Consider the following 14,810-nt stretch of genomic DNA (forward strand, 5'->3'; position numbering starts at 1 on the left):
TAAGAATTTGATTTCAGCCTGGAAAAGGAACCAAAAAATATTAGATATAAAAAGGGAGACTTGAGGCTGACAGGTGTGAGAACTACTGCTTTCATAAATTCTCATCATCTCTAACCCCTGTTTAATGAACTACATCAACAGTGACCTAACAGGAGGTCAGTGAACACAGGTCACGACCCCCACTGCTGTTCCAAATGGCTGCACCAGGCCAGGACCTGGCTGTATGATTCCCAGGCCTGAGCCTCTGCCCTTGTGCCTTGGTATTTAAAGGTTCTCTCCAAATTAATACCCTTACGATTCCAGTGTTTTCTTACAGCTTTTCCTAATTTCTCCATCAAAAATAATTCCTTCTGTCTAGTATAAACAAAGAGCTTTGACTGAGGCACTTATTTTACTCTTCCTTACATCAGTGGGAATTCTTACACTTCTGCAGGGGTAGGGTTATGTGTCCTCATAACCTATCCCCACCCAGTTTCTAGAACTGTTCTTTGCACTTTCAGGCTCTCAGTAAACCCTTGTTAATTGTTCACATTCATTGACTGCTAGGAATATGTATGCATGTGTTCAACTCTATAGGAGTTGATAGAAATTTTTTATCATCATTCAAGTTTGAAAACATTTCCCCATGTTTTGTTTTGTTTCATTTTGTTTTGTGGTACCATACATCTGCTTTACCTCATGCAGCCTCCCGACAGGCACCATCTTTATGATTTGGTGACAGTATCAGGAAAGGGAAGCCTCTGAAATAGAAGTTAAAAGGTATTAGGAAGTAGTTAAATTTGCCATCTGCAGAGGTAACACACATTTGAAATGGTTTGGAAATTTATGGATAATAAGATTCAGGTGTTTTTCACATCAAGCAATCTAAAATGTGACTCAGATAAGTTGTGATCACATTAATTTAACATGCCCAATGCTATGTCATAACCAAAGCATGGTAGACTGCATGGAATCTAGAAATAAGTAAAAAGGAATTAAGCTTTATAAGTATGTTGACATATGGAAGGGGGTGCTCTGTTACCAATGGAGAAAACATAAATTTTTCTGGACTGGATGAGGGGCATTTATTCAGGTAACATAACTTGGGAAAAAAAGTTCTTTAGATCATATTCTCTCATCTGTTTCTATGTTCCAATCTGTTCCTTTCTGCTCTATAAGTTGTTCATTAGGGGAAAAATATTGACAAAAAATTATTTGGGGCAAATCTTGTGAATTCTTGGTATTACCAGGTATAAATTCCAGTGTAAAACAATAAAGTGACATTCTGGTTTGGATCAGTTCAAACAGTTTCCTAAGGCCGACCAGAAATGGCATAAATTAATCAAGATTGTTTCAGCAACAGAAGGTTAGATGCTTAGCTCATGAAAGTGGAAATAACCCACACAATCTAGCTTTGAGTTCTTCTCTCTCTCTCTCTCTCTTAGAAATTTTAACTTTCAAAAATAACAGAAAGTAATGGACCAGATATGTGAGCCTTGTATAGGTCCTTGTACAAATTCCTTCTGCACACTTCTCTCCATTCAGTAAACAGATTTTAGCCATCCCAACCCCATATTCTTCTAGACATGTTCTGCTGACAATTCCAAAACATTCAAGCAGTCCCTGATAGTCAAAACTTACATATAAATATAAATATATAGACATATTGATATATATATCCTCTATGTATTTTTAAAGAGCAGTAGCCTCTGTACTCTTTACCCTTGCCTAGAGTATGTGTTGAGGTAACTTAATCCCTCTAAATCCTCTTCTCATTTTCTCTTCTGGGTTTTAACTGCTGATTTCTTCACTTCATAAAACAAACCAATATGATAATTTGCTGCTGATTATCTGCATTAATGGAGAGGATCAAAGGCACCTGTGCTATAAAAAGTCATGATTAAAAAACCCAAATGTGGGCCGGCCCCGTGGCTCACTTGGGAGAGTGAGGCGCTGAGGCCGCGGGTTCAGATCCTATATAGGGATGGCTGGTGCGCTCACTGGCTGAGCGTGGTACAGACCACACCCTGTGCTGAGCCAAGGGTTGCAATCCCGTTACCGGTCAAAACCAACAACAACAACGACAACAAAAAACACCCAAATGTAAGGGCCAGCCCATGGCTCACTTGTAAGGGCCGGCCCGTGGCTCACTTGGGAGAGTGTGGTGCTGATAACACCAAGGCCATGGGTTCATCTCCCTATATAGGGATGGCCGGTTAGCTCCCTTGCAAGAGCATGGTGCTGACAACAGCAAGTCAAGGGTTAAGATCCCTTTACTGGTCATCTTTAAAAAAGAAACCCAAATATATGGTCAATTAATTGTCCTCAAATATCTTGGTGGTGAGATGGTAGGAGAAGATTCTCCCTATATAGGGATGGCCGGTTAGCTCCCTTGCAAGAGCATGGTGCTGACAACAGCAAGTCAAGGGTTAAGATCCCTTTACTGGTCATCTTTAAAAAAGAAACCCAAATATATGGTCAATTAATTGTCCTCAAATATCTTGGTGGTGAGATGGTAGGAGAACAGAAGATATATAAATGAAAAAACCAAATGTACGGTCAATTAATTGTCCTCAAATATCTTGGTGGTGAGATGGTAGGAGAAGATAAATAAATGAAAAAAGTATAATCTATTCTTACAGAATTGGGAGGGATATACACACATACACATATGTAAATAACATATATACAAAATACACACCTGCACATACATGCACACATTGCCAGAGAGCTGGCACAAAGCTTTTCTGAGAAGCTGAATAGACATGAGGTTTACAAGAGCTGGAGGAGGTGAAGGAAGACAAAGCTCAGCCGGCGCTAATGATCAGGGAGGGCTTCAAAGAGTGAGCCTTGAGTGGGATTTGGAGAATAAGTCAGGATTCAGATAAGTGGAGAAGCAGGGGAAATAGCATTCAGCTAACTGGATTTCATGAAGTATAAATTCTATCAGTTCTGTGCAAAATACAGATTCAATACATCAAATAATGTGAAGAAACCAACTAAAATGAAACCCCATCAGGATCCTCCAATCCCTTCCTGGGAATCAGGACTCTTGGTCCAGGGGCCTTAGTCTGCAGACTCAAGAACAAGGATATACAGAGATTGGCTGCTGATTCTTAATTTTAGCCAAAACCTTGTGTTTTCTGAATCCATGGGCCTTTTTAATGGCCTCTGTCTTTTTTTTTTCCTTCTCCTCACTAAAAGAAATTAATAATATTTAGAGAAACACTATTAGGTTTGGAGTTCTCATTTCTAAGTTTTTCTTTATGAGAAACTAGACGATGCTTAGATCTTGTTTTTATAGAAAAATGCTTTCCCTTTCTATTATATTTTTCAGTACAGTATTTGATACATAAAGGGAATACATGTAATATTCATTTAAAGTATAAAGCTAATTATATCAAACACTTACGATCAAACTTCTAACCCCCAAAACAGAACACTGGTGCTTTCCCCCTTTCCTTTGCTGTCTTTATCACCAAGGTAGCCAGTTACTGATATTTAAAAAAATTTATTTATGATGCTTTTTCTTAAAAAAAAAAGTTTTTGTAATCACACATGTGCTTCTATATACACTTAAAAAATATATATATAAAATTTGGTTTTATTTTTGAGCTTTATAAAATGGTATTATATAAACCTTCTAAGACTTGTTTCTGAAATGCAACCTTGTACTCTGTAGTTCAATAATTTTCTCTGCTGTTTAGCATTCCACTGGGCGAATGTACCTCAATAAATGCATTTATTCTTTTGGCCAAGAACATGTGGTTGCTTCCGGTGTTTGCTATTAAGAATAGCGTTGTTCCATTCTTGTATGCCTTCTGTTGCATATGTGCAAAATATTCTCTCAAGTAAACAAGGAGGAGTCAAATTGTGTTACTGGAGTATCTTAATTGGATAAAAGTTATCATCAAAAATTGGCAGCAAATATAACTCAGTGTGGAAGCATTCCCACTCTGATTCCAGGCAAAGACCAAATAAATATGCCATTCCTAAGAGCTTAAAATGGGAAAACTAATTTCGGTTTTTTTTTTTTGTTTGTTTGTTTTTGGTGGCTGGCGGGTACCAGAACCCTTAACCTTGGCGTGGAAACTGATTTTGATTTCCTGAGTTGGGAGTGGGAGGATAGCGGAGAACGGCCCTTCCCCTGCTCTACTTTCTCGTTTTCTTTTAAAATTTCTTCCATTTAATAAACAGTAAATGCAAATGACACAGACAGAAAGAAAACATGGAGCAGATCTTAACAGGAAAGACAGGGGGTAGAACCTAATCCCGCCAATAAAGAGGAATTCCAGTCAAGAGAAATAAGGGAGTGGATAAAATGGCAGGGTTCCTCCTACAAACCCGCACTGCCTAGAATTTTCCCAATTAAAACAGACTCACAGAGAAACCAGTGGCCAACTTTCAAAGTTCCCGCGCAGCGTCTGGATAGGCCATTGACACCAACTCGGCCCCTGACTGATGCGTACAATACTCTGATTTGGGTTCACTTTCCTTTTCTTCTGCTTTTCTATCTTAACATTTGGCAAATCCAAACTCAGAGAGGGAAGGAGAAACAACACTGCTCCCATCCCCCCTCAAAAAACAAAACCGAAAGCGATCTGTACGCTTCCGTGTGCCAAGAGCTTCGTTAGTAGGGAACACATGAAAATTAACGATAGATCCCAAAGCACTATTAATGATATTTTACCAGGTTGACATTTTTAAAGACGAGCGGATTTTGTTTTGGGGTAAAAGGTATTGAATTTTCCCTTTACTAGCTTTGTTTGACAATAAATTTGATCCTGCTTGATTCAAGTCTATATAAAATTGTCTTGAGTGTTGCTGCAGCATGCATTACATTGCAGCGCAAAGTAACTTCTAACAAGACCAAAATAAAGAAACCCAGACGTCGTATGTAGCAAGTAAGAGATACCTGCTGCAAATAAAAAAGAAAAAAGAAAAAGAAAAGCAGGCTTTTAAAACCAAGGTCACGGGTTCGGATCCCTAGACCGGCCAGCCGCTAAAATAAAACTGAGCAGCAGTTCTCTTTGCAAAGGGTGAGTGGCTCTGAAAAGAGCCTTTGGGGTGTGGGCCGAGACTGACCGATCGCTCCACGGCAGGCTTGGCTCACTTGGAGCTGGTGTACTTGGTGACAGCCTTGGTGCCCTCGGACACGGCGTGCTTGGCCAGCTCCCCGGGCAGCAGCAGGCGCACGGCCGTCTGGATCTCCTCGTATAACTTCGTATAATGTATGCTATACGAAGTTATTACGAGAAGGGGAGAGACAGCATTAGAGCTCTCATTTGTGACTGTGAGCGGCTCTGAAAAGAGCCTTTGGGTTTAGCACTACCTCCCGATCCATTTACTTGGAGCTGGTGTACTTGGTGACGGCCTTGGTGCCCTCGGACACGGCGTGCTTGGCCAGCTCCCCGGGCAGCAGCAGGCGCACGGCCGTCTGGATCTCCCTGGACGTGATGGTCGAGCGCTTGTTGTAATGCGCCAGCCGCGACGCCTCCCCCGCGATGCGCTCGAAGATGTCGTTCACGAAGGAGTTCATGATGCCCATGGCCTTGGACGAGATGCCGGTGTCGGGGTGGACCTGCTTCAGCACCTTGTACACGTACACGGAGTAGCTCTCCTTGCGGCTGCGCTTGCGCTTCTTGCCGTCCTTTTTCTGCGCCTTGGTCACCGCCTTCTTGGAGCCTTTCTTCGGAGCCGAAGCTGACTTTGAGGGCTCAGGCATGGTGGGAGGGGGGACAGTTGAAGGTCTCAAAAATAACAGGAGAGACGCGTGTGGCGCGTGTGGCTCTGGAAGTGTCCTCTGTTCACAGCTTTTTAAGCAAAGGAGGTGAGGAGTAAAGTTGTGTTTGATTAGTGTTGACTCCTGGAAACGTCATATATTAACTTTGTCCAATCAAAATAAAGGTATTTCAAAACCACGATTTCATTGGTTTAGATGAAACGGTAATTTTAGCCAGTGGCATAGCTTCATTTTGGCGCCCACTAATGACTATAAGTAGTGCAGCTCTGGCGGACTCACGTTAGGTTGTCTCAACACCTACAGTTCTTTCTCCACCATGTCTGGACGTGGGAAGCAAGGCGGCAAAGCTCGCGCCAAGGCCAAGACCCGCTCTTCCCGGGCCGGGCTGCAGTTCCCCGTGGGCCGTGTGCACCGCCTGCTCCGCAAGGGCAATTACGCCGAGCGGGTCGGAGCCGGCGCGCCGGTGTACCTGGCGGCGGTGCTGGAGTATCTGACTGCCGAGATCCTGGAGCTGGCGGGCAACGCGGCCCGCGACAACAAGAAGACGCGCATCATCCCGCGCCACCTGTAGCTGGCCATCCGCAACGACGAGGAGCTCAACAAGCTGCTGGGTAAAGTCACCATCGCGCAGGGCGGCGTCCTGCCCAACATCCAGGCCGTGCTGCTGCCCAAGAAGACCGAGAGTCACCATAAGGCCAAGGGAAAGTAGAGGTTTGGAGTAGTTTACAATTTGAAACCTGTTGAAACCAAAAGGCTCTTTTCAGAGCCAACCACATTATCACCAAGGGGAGCTGTGCTGCACAATTTTGTCCAATAGTTTAACCAATTTGCAGTGGTTTTTAAATGCCTTTCTTTTAGTTGAAATACAGAGGAAGCAAAACCGTTCCAGTCACATCGTTTGGGGATAGGGAGACGTTGTTTCCTAAGCCTATACAAGTTTAATTTATTTATATAAACATTTATATATATAAATGCCAGCTTTTTCAGTTCCTAAATTTTAGAAACAAAATCCTTAAGGATGGTTAGCGTGTAAGGAAATCTTCGGTTTTTGTTTGTAAATATGACTTACATTTAATAAAGCCATTAGGGTACAATCTGGAGTCCCTGTTATCCTTCAGGGCTGAATTTCTATTGGGACAAATTAAGGAGCTTCAAGTTTGCTTGGACAGAATACATTTTATAATGGACTGTATTCATATAAATGATGAAGTAAAGGTGGTGTGGGATTACATTAGGGAGGACTAACAAATGATGGACCTTGTAAACCAGATTACTTACCTTACTATATCAGGATTTATATAGTACACTGTTCCTGTCAATGATTTTTACTGCCCTCTTTCCTCATCAGTATACTTATTCTCTCCATCATGTCACCCTAGTTCTCACTAGGGACTTGTTCCTCTCCACCTAAAGTATACATCTTGCTAATGTCTAGTTTCCCTCACAAGGACATATTAATGAAAATGAATTTCTATAGGCATTTTTAGACAATTGGAATCATTTTCTGAGTCTCTTGAAACATTTGTGATTCTTATATTTAAATCTCAATAGCAATTATATGCAAATAATCCTTGGACTAAGACAATGAGCACAACAATCGAATAGGGGTAAATATTACTTTCTTTTTCTTATGTTGGATGTCCCAAATCCTGATCTCAGCAAATCTGATTATTCAATTGTTCCTTCTCAAAAAGTCATCTGTATTATTTGTATATGTAGGTTTTCAACAATTATTTCTGTTAGAACTAGAAATGCCAAGTAAATGATACAGCTTCAAGGAAGGCCTGTGCCTTCTTTCAAATTTTAATAATAAAATATGTTGTTATTATCATTGATGTTGATGCAATTATTAACAGTTGCTTTATTCCATTGTTTCTATTCTCTACCGCAAGAACCACCACATTGTTAAAATTATGCCATCCATTTTATTATTTGTGTGATTTATGTAAAGACTCAAGTGAATGAACCCATAATCAAATAATTTACAAATAAATGTAAACTTTACTGTTTTAAGTAAAATAAAATATACTAGTGGGACAATCATTGTTTATAATTCCACATATTAATTGAGTTTTTTAATTGATCAATGCTCCAATTTTATTGAATAAAGCACCTACTATTCTTTGCTTGATACATGAAGATAAACTACATAATCAAAAAAATAATTAAAACTTGTTTTTAAAAGTGGAGATAACAAAACTTTCCAAAAATCTTGCTAAAGTAATTTAGATATTTGTATTTGCAATTAGAACTGAAGAACTCTTTAAAACTTCACACTCACTTAATACTAGAAAGCATTTTCATTAGAGACAACATTCAATTTTAGTGGCAGCATATTTGTGAAAGCATTATTTAAACTTTTTCTTTCTAGAGTTGTTCTTCCCATTAATTTCTCTCTCCACAGACTCTTGACAACTATAATCCACCTGTCTTACTGTATTAGATTACTGGTGTTTATCATACACTAGTTTGCAAAATTCCTTAGGGTAGAGACCAGGTTTTATTTTTATTTCCATCCTCCTAGACTCTGGTTCAATGACAAACCCATAAAATATGGTCAAAAAATTGTTAATTTCATAATAATAAAAATTCATATGAAGAAAAGTAAAAAAGCTATATAAAAGCAAAAAGGAAGTTGAAAATTAAACAAGAATGAGATTGCACAGAGGCTAGGTTTAAAGGAAAATGTAGGAAAAAGGTGGACATGGAGGGATGTCCTTATTAATTTGGTACATGTCCTGTTTTTTCCTCCAGCCTATCAACAATCTCACATTAAATGTAACCGATGTTAATAAATATTAATTATCTGGTGGAATAATGAAATAGCTGGAGTGATTTTAGGGACCAGAGGTTTGGAGGAAGGAAGAGACTCTGGACAAGGGGTAAGAACTAAGGTGGGAGAACTGGAGAGTTTCAAATAATACATACAAATTTCTGAGGCTCCCCCAAAATGCCTTTCTAACTCTCTTTCCCCTCAGGTTTTTTATTTGTTTGTTTTTGTGGTTTTATAACTATCTCCTCTTCCAGACTTTTATCTATTATGCTTACTATTTCAATTGTTTGTATGAAAAGATCAGCTTTATTAGTGTGGGGTGGGGTTTTGTAAAGAGACAGAGCAATGGGCCACTTTAATGTGTTCATCTTCTACTTATATTTTTAGCTGTTAGGATACTGACAGTATTTAGAACATGTCACCCCACAATATGCCACTTTAGCATATTGATTATTTTGACCTAAAAGAAATTCAGAATGAGCCTCACAGAAAAAGCTCTTTATTTCTCCCTCAACTGCCTAAAATAAAGCATAAATTTCAGCTTTTGTAAAGAAAATATATATTTATAAAGGAAATTTTCATTAGTAAAAGTATCAATACCAGAAAGAGAGCTACACCAGACACCTCTTATCTCCCCAGAGGCTCATCTGCATAACAGGGCAATATTTACTTACCCTACATCTCCTCCCCTCACCCTCTTATAATTTGTCTCCACCATCCCCTAGAAGTCCCAAACCCCTATTCTTTTTTGTAACCCAGGATGATACTGCTGGGGCAGAAAGGGGGTGATACCTTTTCTCCCCATCATAAGGGTCACGGCCGACACCCCTATAACAAAAACAGGTTAATAAGAGAAAAGCATGACAAATTTATTTCATTATAGTTTTACATAACATAGGAGCCTTCAGTAAAAGGATCCAAGATACAGGAAAATCATTCACTTTTATGCTTAAATTCTATGATGAATGGACAGCCATGTAAAACTGTGATTAGATAAAAACGGTATGATCTAATGCTAATAAACTGAGTGGGGAAACTCAGCAAGGCCTGTCTGTTCAGATTCTTCTTGGCCTTTCTGTGCAGCATTCCTTCCTCCTGGGTATGAGGTAGGACCCCTCTGGAATGACAGTCTTGAATTCTTTATGGCCAGCTGTTACACAGAAAGGTGAGATAAGGTGAGAGTAAGATGTCTATGTTTCACAGCTGGCTTTGAGGAAAGGGGTTCTGGTACCTATGACCCACGCTGGGAAAGAATTCTAGTTTCTATGGCATGCTTCAGGACAGAATGAGAGGGCAGAGACAGGAGGGCATAAGGAAGTCACAGAGAAGTTTTGTTTCTGAGACTACTTCTGGGGCCTTCGTTTTGGAATATCATTTTCTGAGCCACAGCAACATATAAATTTCAATCTGTCCACTTGCTTGAGTCTAACATTTTTACGGGACTTTTGTGTGTACGTACATAATTAAAATAGTTTTTTTCCTGTTAATCTGTCCTCTGTCAATTTAATTTCTAGACTACAGAATTACTTATTATATTAAATAGAGGTAGGCTTTGTTCTCAGAACTTAATGCAAATTATCACCATTAATTCTTACAGTTAAATTTGAGTTAAGTACTGTACTACCCTAGTCCTCCTAAATAGATGAGCAAAGATTTACAAAGCATAAGCAAGTCAGCTGAAGTCTGGTTAGTAGAGATGATTTAATTTAAAACCAGGTTTTACTAACTCAAGTTTCAGCTCTCAACCACTTTCTAAAACAAACAACAGCAAGAGGTTACATTAGAATAGTTGTAGAAGTTTTATAATTTTCATTAGTGTTAAAGAATTTCAGAGATATAGCCCTGTATTTTTAAAAAAGACAAATATACACGAAGATTATTTCATATAAAATATTACTGAGAACCAAATCTTTAGTTGGGTCATTAAGAAAAGGCTTTTAAAAACCTGGAAACACCCAGTTTTAGGTTACAAGAATTGTTCTTTTAAAGACTTCAATTCTATCCCAATTAATTTATAAAGTCACTGCAATTATGATCAAAATCTCCAGGAAATTTTATTCAGACTTCATAAAATGATTCTAAATTTGACTAGAAAAGGAATCTTGGTGAAACTACATTAGGAAATCTTGAAATGAAAAAAAGGGGAGACCTGCAGTACGAAATCACGAAACCTCTAATACGAATACAATTTAAAATTTTGATGTAATAAAAACGATAGAAAATTCAGCATTGGTTCCAAGTATAGTGAAGAAGTGAATTTATGTTCAATGTGGGAAAGAGAAATTATTTTTAAAATCTGGCAGATTAATGAATTGCTAGGGAATTGACTAAAGTGTATTATGGAGAATTCGTAAGAAGGATAATAAGCAGACATTAAAATCACTTTTTGAAAACTCTTTAGACAAGGGAAACATTAAAATATAATCAGTGTAGGAAAGTTACAAAACGCCATACACAGCACTGTATACATTTTTTTTTAAGCGTGCATTTATCCGTTTACCGAAATACCTTATTAGCCAGCGGTAGCGAGCTCTGTGAGGTCATAATAGGTGTTTATTTTATTCCTTGTCCTTTGTATTTTCCACAATATTAACGCTTTTATTCTCTATCCAAAAACAATTTTTTAAAGCCTTAAAATACGGTAATAAAACAATTACTACATAACACAGAACACGGAAACGAGAAGCTCGCCTCTCTCTCTTTTTTGGCCTAATAGATTCCCCTCCCCCACCGGGGCGGGACTTCCCGCCTCTTTTTTCTTCAGGTTCTCAGTTTGGTCCGCAAACGGACGTATAAAAGCCCGCCTCTGGCCAGGATCCTCACAAAGTTCCGAGCAGTCTCTCCTCACCATGTCTGGTCGTGGCAAGGGCGGGAAGGGTCTCGGCAAGGGCGGCGCTAAGCGCCACCGCAAGGTGCTGCGCGACAACATCCAGGGCATCACCAAGCCCGCCATCCGGCGGCTGGCCCGCCGCGGCGGCGTCAAGCGCATCTCCGGCCTCATCTACGAGGAGACCCGCGGGGTCCTCAAGGTGTTCCTGGAGAACGTGATCCGCGACGCCGTCACCTACACGGAGCACGCCAAGCGCAAGACTGTCACCGCCATGGACGTGGTCTACGCGCTCAAGCGCCAGGGACGCACCCTCTACGGCTTCGGCGGCTGAGTGCGCATCGCCTCCCTTCTCAACAAAAGGCCCTTTTCAGGGCCACCCCACTCTCTCACATAAAGAGCGGTGACGCTGGTTTGTACGTTTACTTTGTCTCCGACCCCGCTTCGGTTTGCGCCTGCGCTGTTTGAGCAGCTAATGGCGCATGCCCCCCCACTCGCGGGCTGTTTGAAAACGCCAATCCGCTCTAGGAAAGACCCCAAACAAACCTTTGTTCTGAGAGGTCTTTGCTATCCCAACTTTCCCAACACAAAAACATAAGAGGACTAATAAGCAAACAGTAACAGGGGTAACGGGAGAAAGCAAATATGCTAGCAACAGATAAGGTATATTAATATAGGTAAGCGTGTGTGCATTATAGAATAGCCTGTTAGGCCCGATATCTCGGCACCGAATCAGAGATGGGGAGTATTCATTATACAGCAGGGCTTAAAATTAAGCCACATTTTGTTGATGTCTATTATGGCGCTCCGCTCGGGAAGCAAAGCCCATAGCTGTTCACTAGGTCACTTGGCGAGCTATGAACCACGTATAACTATTGACCACGTATAACTATTCTTTCACGTTTCTGATGGACTAAGGATGTCCTTAGCCCCTTCCTCTAGTCCTGATCAGTACACTCTAAGTCGGGGAAGCTTAGAGGCTAACTAGTGATTCCCCTCAGAACAGCTGGTGAGGATAGGATGCAACTGAAAGACATTTAAATTTTTAAGAGAAAGGAGATCGCACTACGGAAATGTTCTGTAAGGTGGAGAAATATTTACAAGTAAGCCTAACCCATGAGAGCTACTACAAACCATGAAGACTCGGTACAGAGCGGAAAAGGAATTTAACAAGATTAGAAAAAATTCAGATCTAATCTCAAAGGAGGTTCTAGTATCTTCTCAGAGGAGGTTTCAGATGCCTATAGGAAAAAAACCCAAAGCCGAAGGGGAAAACTTGGGTGTTGGTGGAAACGGCCACTACTGCAGATACAGACTAAAGTAACAACTGCTGATAATTATAGATGTAGATATGTAGACAGCGAGCAAGAGAGAACATCTATCAGATTTATATAGTGTAAAAACTGAAGTTAAGGGCCGGCCTGTGGCTCACTCGGAGAGTGCGGTGCTAGTAACACCAAGGCCAAGGGTTCGGATCCTATATGGGCATGGCTGGTTCGCTCACTGGCTGAGTGTGGTGCTGACAACACCAAGTCAAGGGTTAAGATCCCCTTACTGGTCATCTTTAAAAAACAAAACAAAACAAAACTGAAGTTAAAACTTTAATATTAGCTATATATAGATATTTGTGTGTGTTTAAACACATGTAAAAGCATATTAAATGTTTTCAATCAGGAAAAATTATGATAAAGAAGAAAAACAAGTTTGGAAAAAACTTAGGAAATTGTTCATAAATTTTCAGGTGGCTGGCTCTTAACAAAAACGAAAACTACTATTGTGTATTTTGTTTGGAGAACACAATTCCTTAACTCCCTTACCTCACCGAGAAATAACCTTTGTAAAGTCAAATGCCTCTTGTTTGTCTCCCAACTGAGGAATGTTTCCTCAAGTACCCTAGAGTTAGTCCCTGAAATGTAATTATCAAGGAAGGTAACTTTCTAGCTCCCAGCATCCTGGGAAGAGATGGGACTAATTTCAACTATCACATGACTCCAAAATGCAAAACATACCTGATATATTGACTACATTGTAACCACTTAGCTATATAAAAGAATGAGATTTCTGTCTGTAAGCTCTTTAGCAGTTTAGCAATGCACATCATATTCTGGTTTAATGCTGATTCAATAATAAAACTCTTCTCTACTATCTTTGTGGAGAGGTTTTCTATTTCCCTAAAACCATCTAAGTGTCTGTTATCTATGGCTTTCCATTGATATCTTGAATAATTTTGAGAAATGTTTCTCATTTCTAAACTAAAAAACAACAAACAAATAAAAAACTAAGTGTACTGTGCATAATTTAAATGCTTTTTTTAGAGCCAATATTGTATTTATTTACTTATTTTGGTGGCTGGCCAGTAAGAGGATCAAACCTAGACCTTGGTGTTATCAACACCATGCTCTAACCAACTGAACTAACTAGCCAGACTTTTAGCTAATATTTCAGTATTTGTCTTGAGAAATGTGTGATTCATGCACATATCCAGATGTAATAAAATATCATGTAATGAATGTAACAAAACTTTTTTGATATTACCTTTTCCAATTCAAGGTCCCAGATTTTGAGTAAAGAAATCATTAAGGTGTTATTTATATCTAAACTATTTTGGGGGGTTTCCCAAGTAATCACTAGTCCACATATAATATTTGTTTTTTTTTATTTTATATGAAAATACATAGTTTTTATATTTGTAATTAGTTATATACAAGTGTGAGAACTGTTCTGTTATTATTGTACAATATGAAAAGGGGCAAATCAAAAAAGGAAACTATACATTCCTAAGTTAGCCAGTTAAATTGTTATTAATATAAATGTTTAACAATTATACATTTTAAAGATGGATAGAACATAATTATATTCAAATAAAAGACTAGTACAAAACTGCCAACAAACTGATTTTATTCCTTGGTATAAATGCCCTTGTAATTTGGTGTTGTTAATAGCAAATACTTTATGACATATATCAGAAGGCCCTGGAGGTTTGTCAATGTCCTCACTATTGGTAGTATGATACTTAAATAAGGGATTCTATTCTTCTTCATACAGATAATGTTGATTAATATAATAAATCAACCAGACATGTTCTTTCTTGTCATCAACAGATGGTTCCTGTTTTTCAGCATGCTTATCTAAAGGCCCCTGCTACAAATTACAGATCTGAAATTGAGATTTCCAGAAGAAGCATCAAAAGAACTTGAAGAAGGGACTGTAACAAGTACCTTTCAGATTCAACCACAGGACTGATTGAAGATTTTCCAGGCCTTTAAATAGACACAGACTTCTTTACCCAAGACCAACAAAGATTGAATTAATTACTTAGGACTGAATGAACTGATTTGATTGTGGCTAAAGTTTCTTTACTAATGCCTTTTTAATATACTTGCAGTTGCAAAGTATATTAAAATCAACTTTTGCAAAGTTGATTCGTTGAATTTTAGAAAAATATTCTATTAAACATCTTCTGATATGTTGTCAGGAATACTTAATAA

At 39.1% G+C, this 14,810-nt stretch overlaps 2 protein-coding genes and 1 pseudogene across 3 annotated transcripts in view; 2 read left to right on the forward strand and 1 right to left on the reverse strand.

The window, feature by feature from the left end:
• The window catches only part of LOC103598025, a 36,470-nt gene extending 24,745 nt beyond the window's left edge, over positions 1-11,725 (forward strand). The window contains exon 4 of the mRNA XM_008581934.1: positions 11,333-11,725. Coding sequence (XP_008580156.1) covers positions 11,333-11,656 — 324 coding nt within the window. The 3' untranslated portion in view covers positions 11,657-11,725. The remainder of the gene's footprint in view (positions 1-11,332) is intronic.
• Positions 4,849-5,777, reverse strand: LOC103598020 (histone H2B type 1-N-like). Of its 2 annotated transcripts, XM_008581931.1 has the most exons (2): positions 5,423-5,777; positions 4,849-5,187 (listed from the first exon to the last, which is right to left on the reverse strand). In XM_008581931.1, exons 1-2 carry the CDS (start codon positions 5,702-5,704, stop codon positions 5,089-5,091), a joined length of 381 nt encoding a protein of 126 aa, XP_008580153.1. In that variant the 5' UTR covers positions 5,705-5,777; the 3' UTR covers positions 4,849-5,088. The 2 variants fall into 2 exon arrangements, with proteins under 2 accessions (XP_008580153.1, XP_008580152.1); XM_008581930.1 differs by lacking the exon at positions 4,849-5,187 and having other exon boundaries at positions 5,318-5,772.
• Positions 6,039-14,665, forward strand: LOC103598019 (annotated as a pseudogene).
• The last annotated feature ends 145 nt before the right edge of the window (positions 14,666-14,810 follow it).

This window comes from Galeopterus variegatus, unplaced genomic scaffold (assembly GCF_000696425.1).
Source record: "Galeopterus variegatus unplaced genomic scaffold, G_variegatus-3.0.2 Scaffold2491, whole genome shotgun sequence".
In the NCBI taxonomy this organism is placed as follows: domain Eukaryota; kingdom Metazoa; phylum Chordata; class Mammalia; order Dermoptera; family Cynocephalidae; genus Galeopterus; species Galeopterus variegatus.

What these genes read in the sequence shown, in the direction of transcription:
- LOC103598020 (XM_008581931.1), bottom strand. Translation starts at nt 5,704, where the DNA reads ATGCCTGAGCCCTCAAAGTCAGCTTCGGCTCCGAAGAAAGGCTCCAAG. An exon ending in CGACCATCACGTCCAGGGAG is followed by an intron (nt 5,188 to 5,422) that starts ATCCAGACGGCC and finishes TTATACGAGGAG; the next exon opens with ATCCAGACGGCCGTGCGCCT.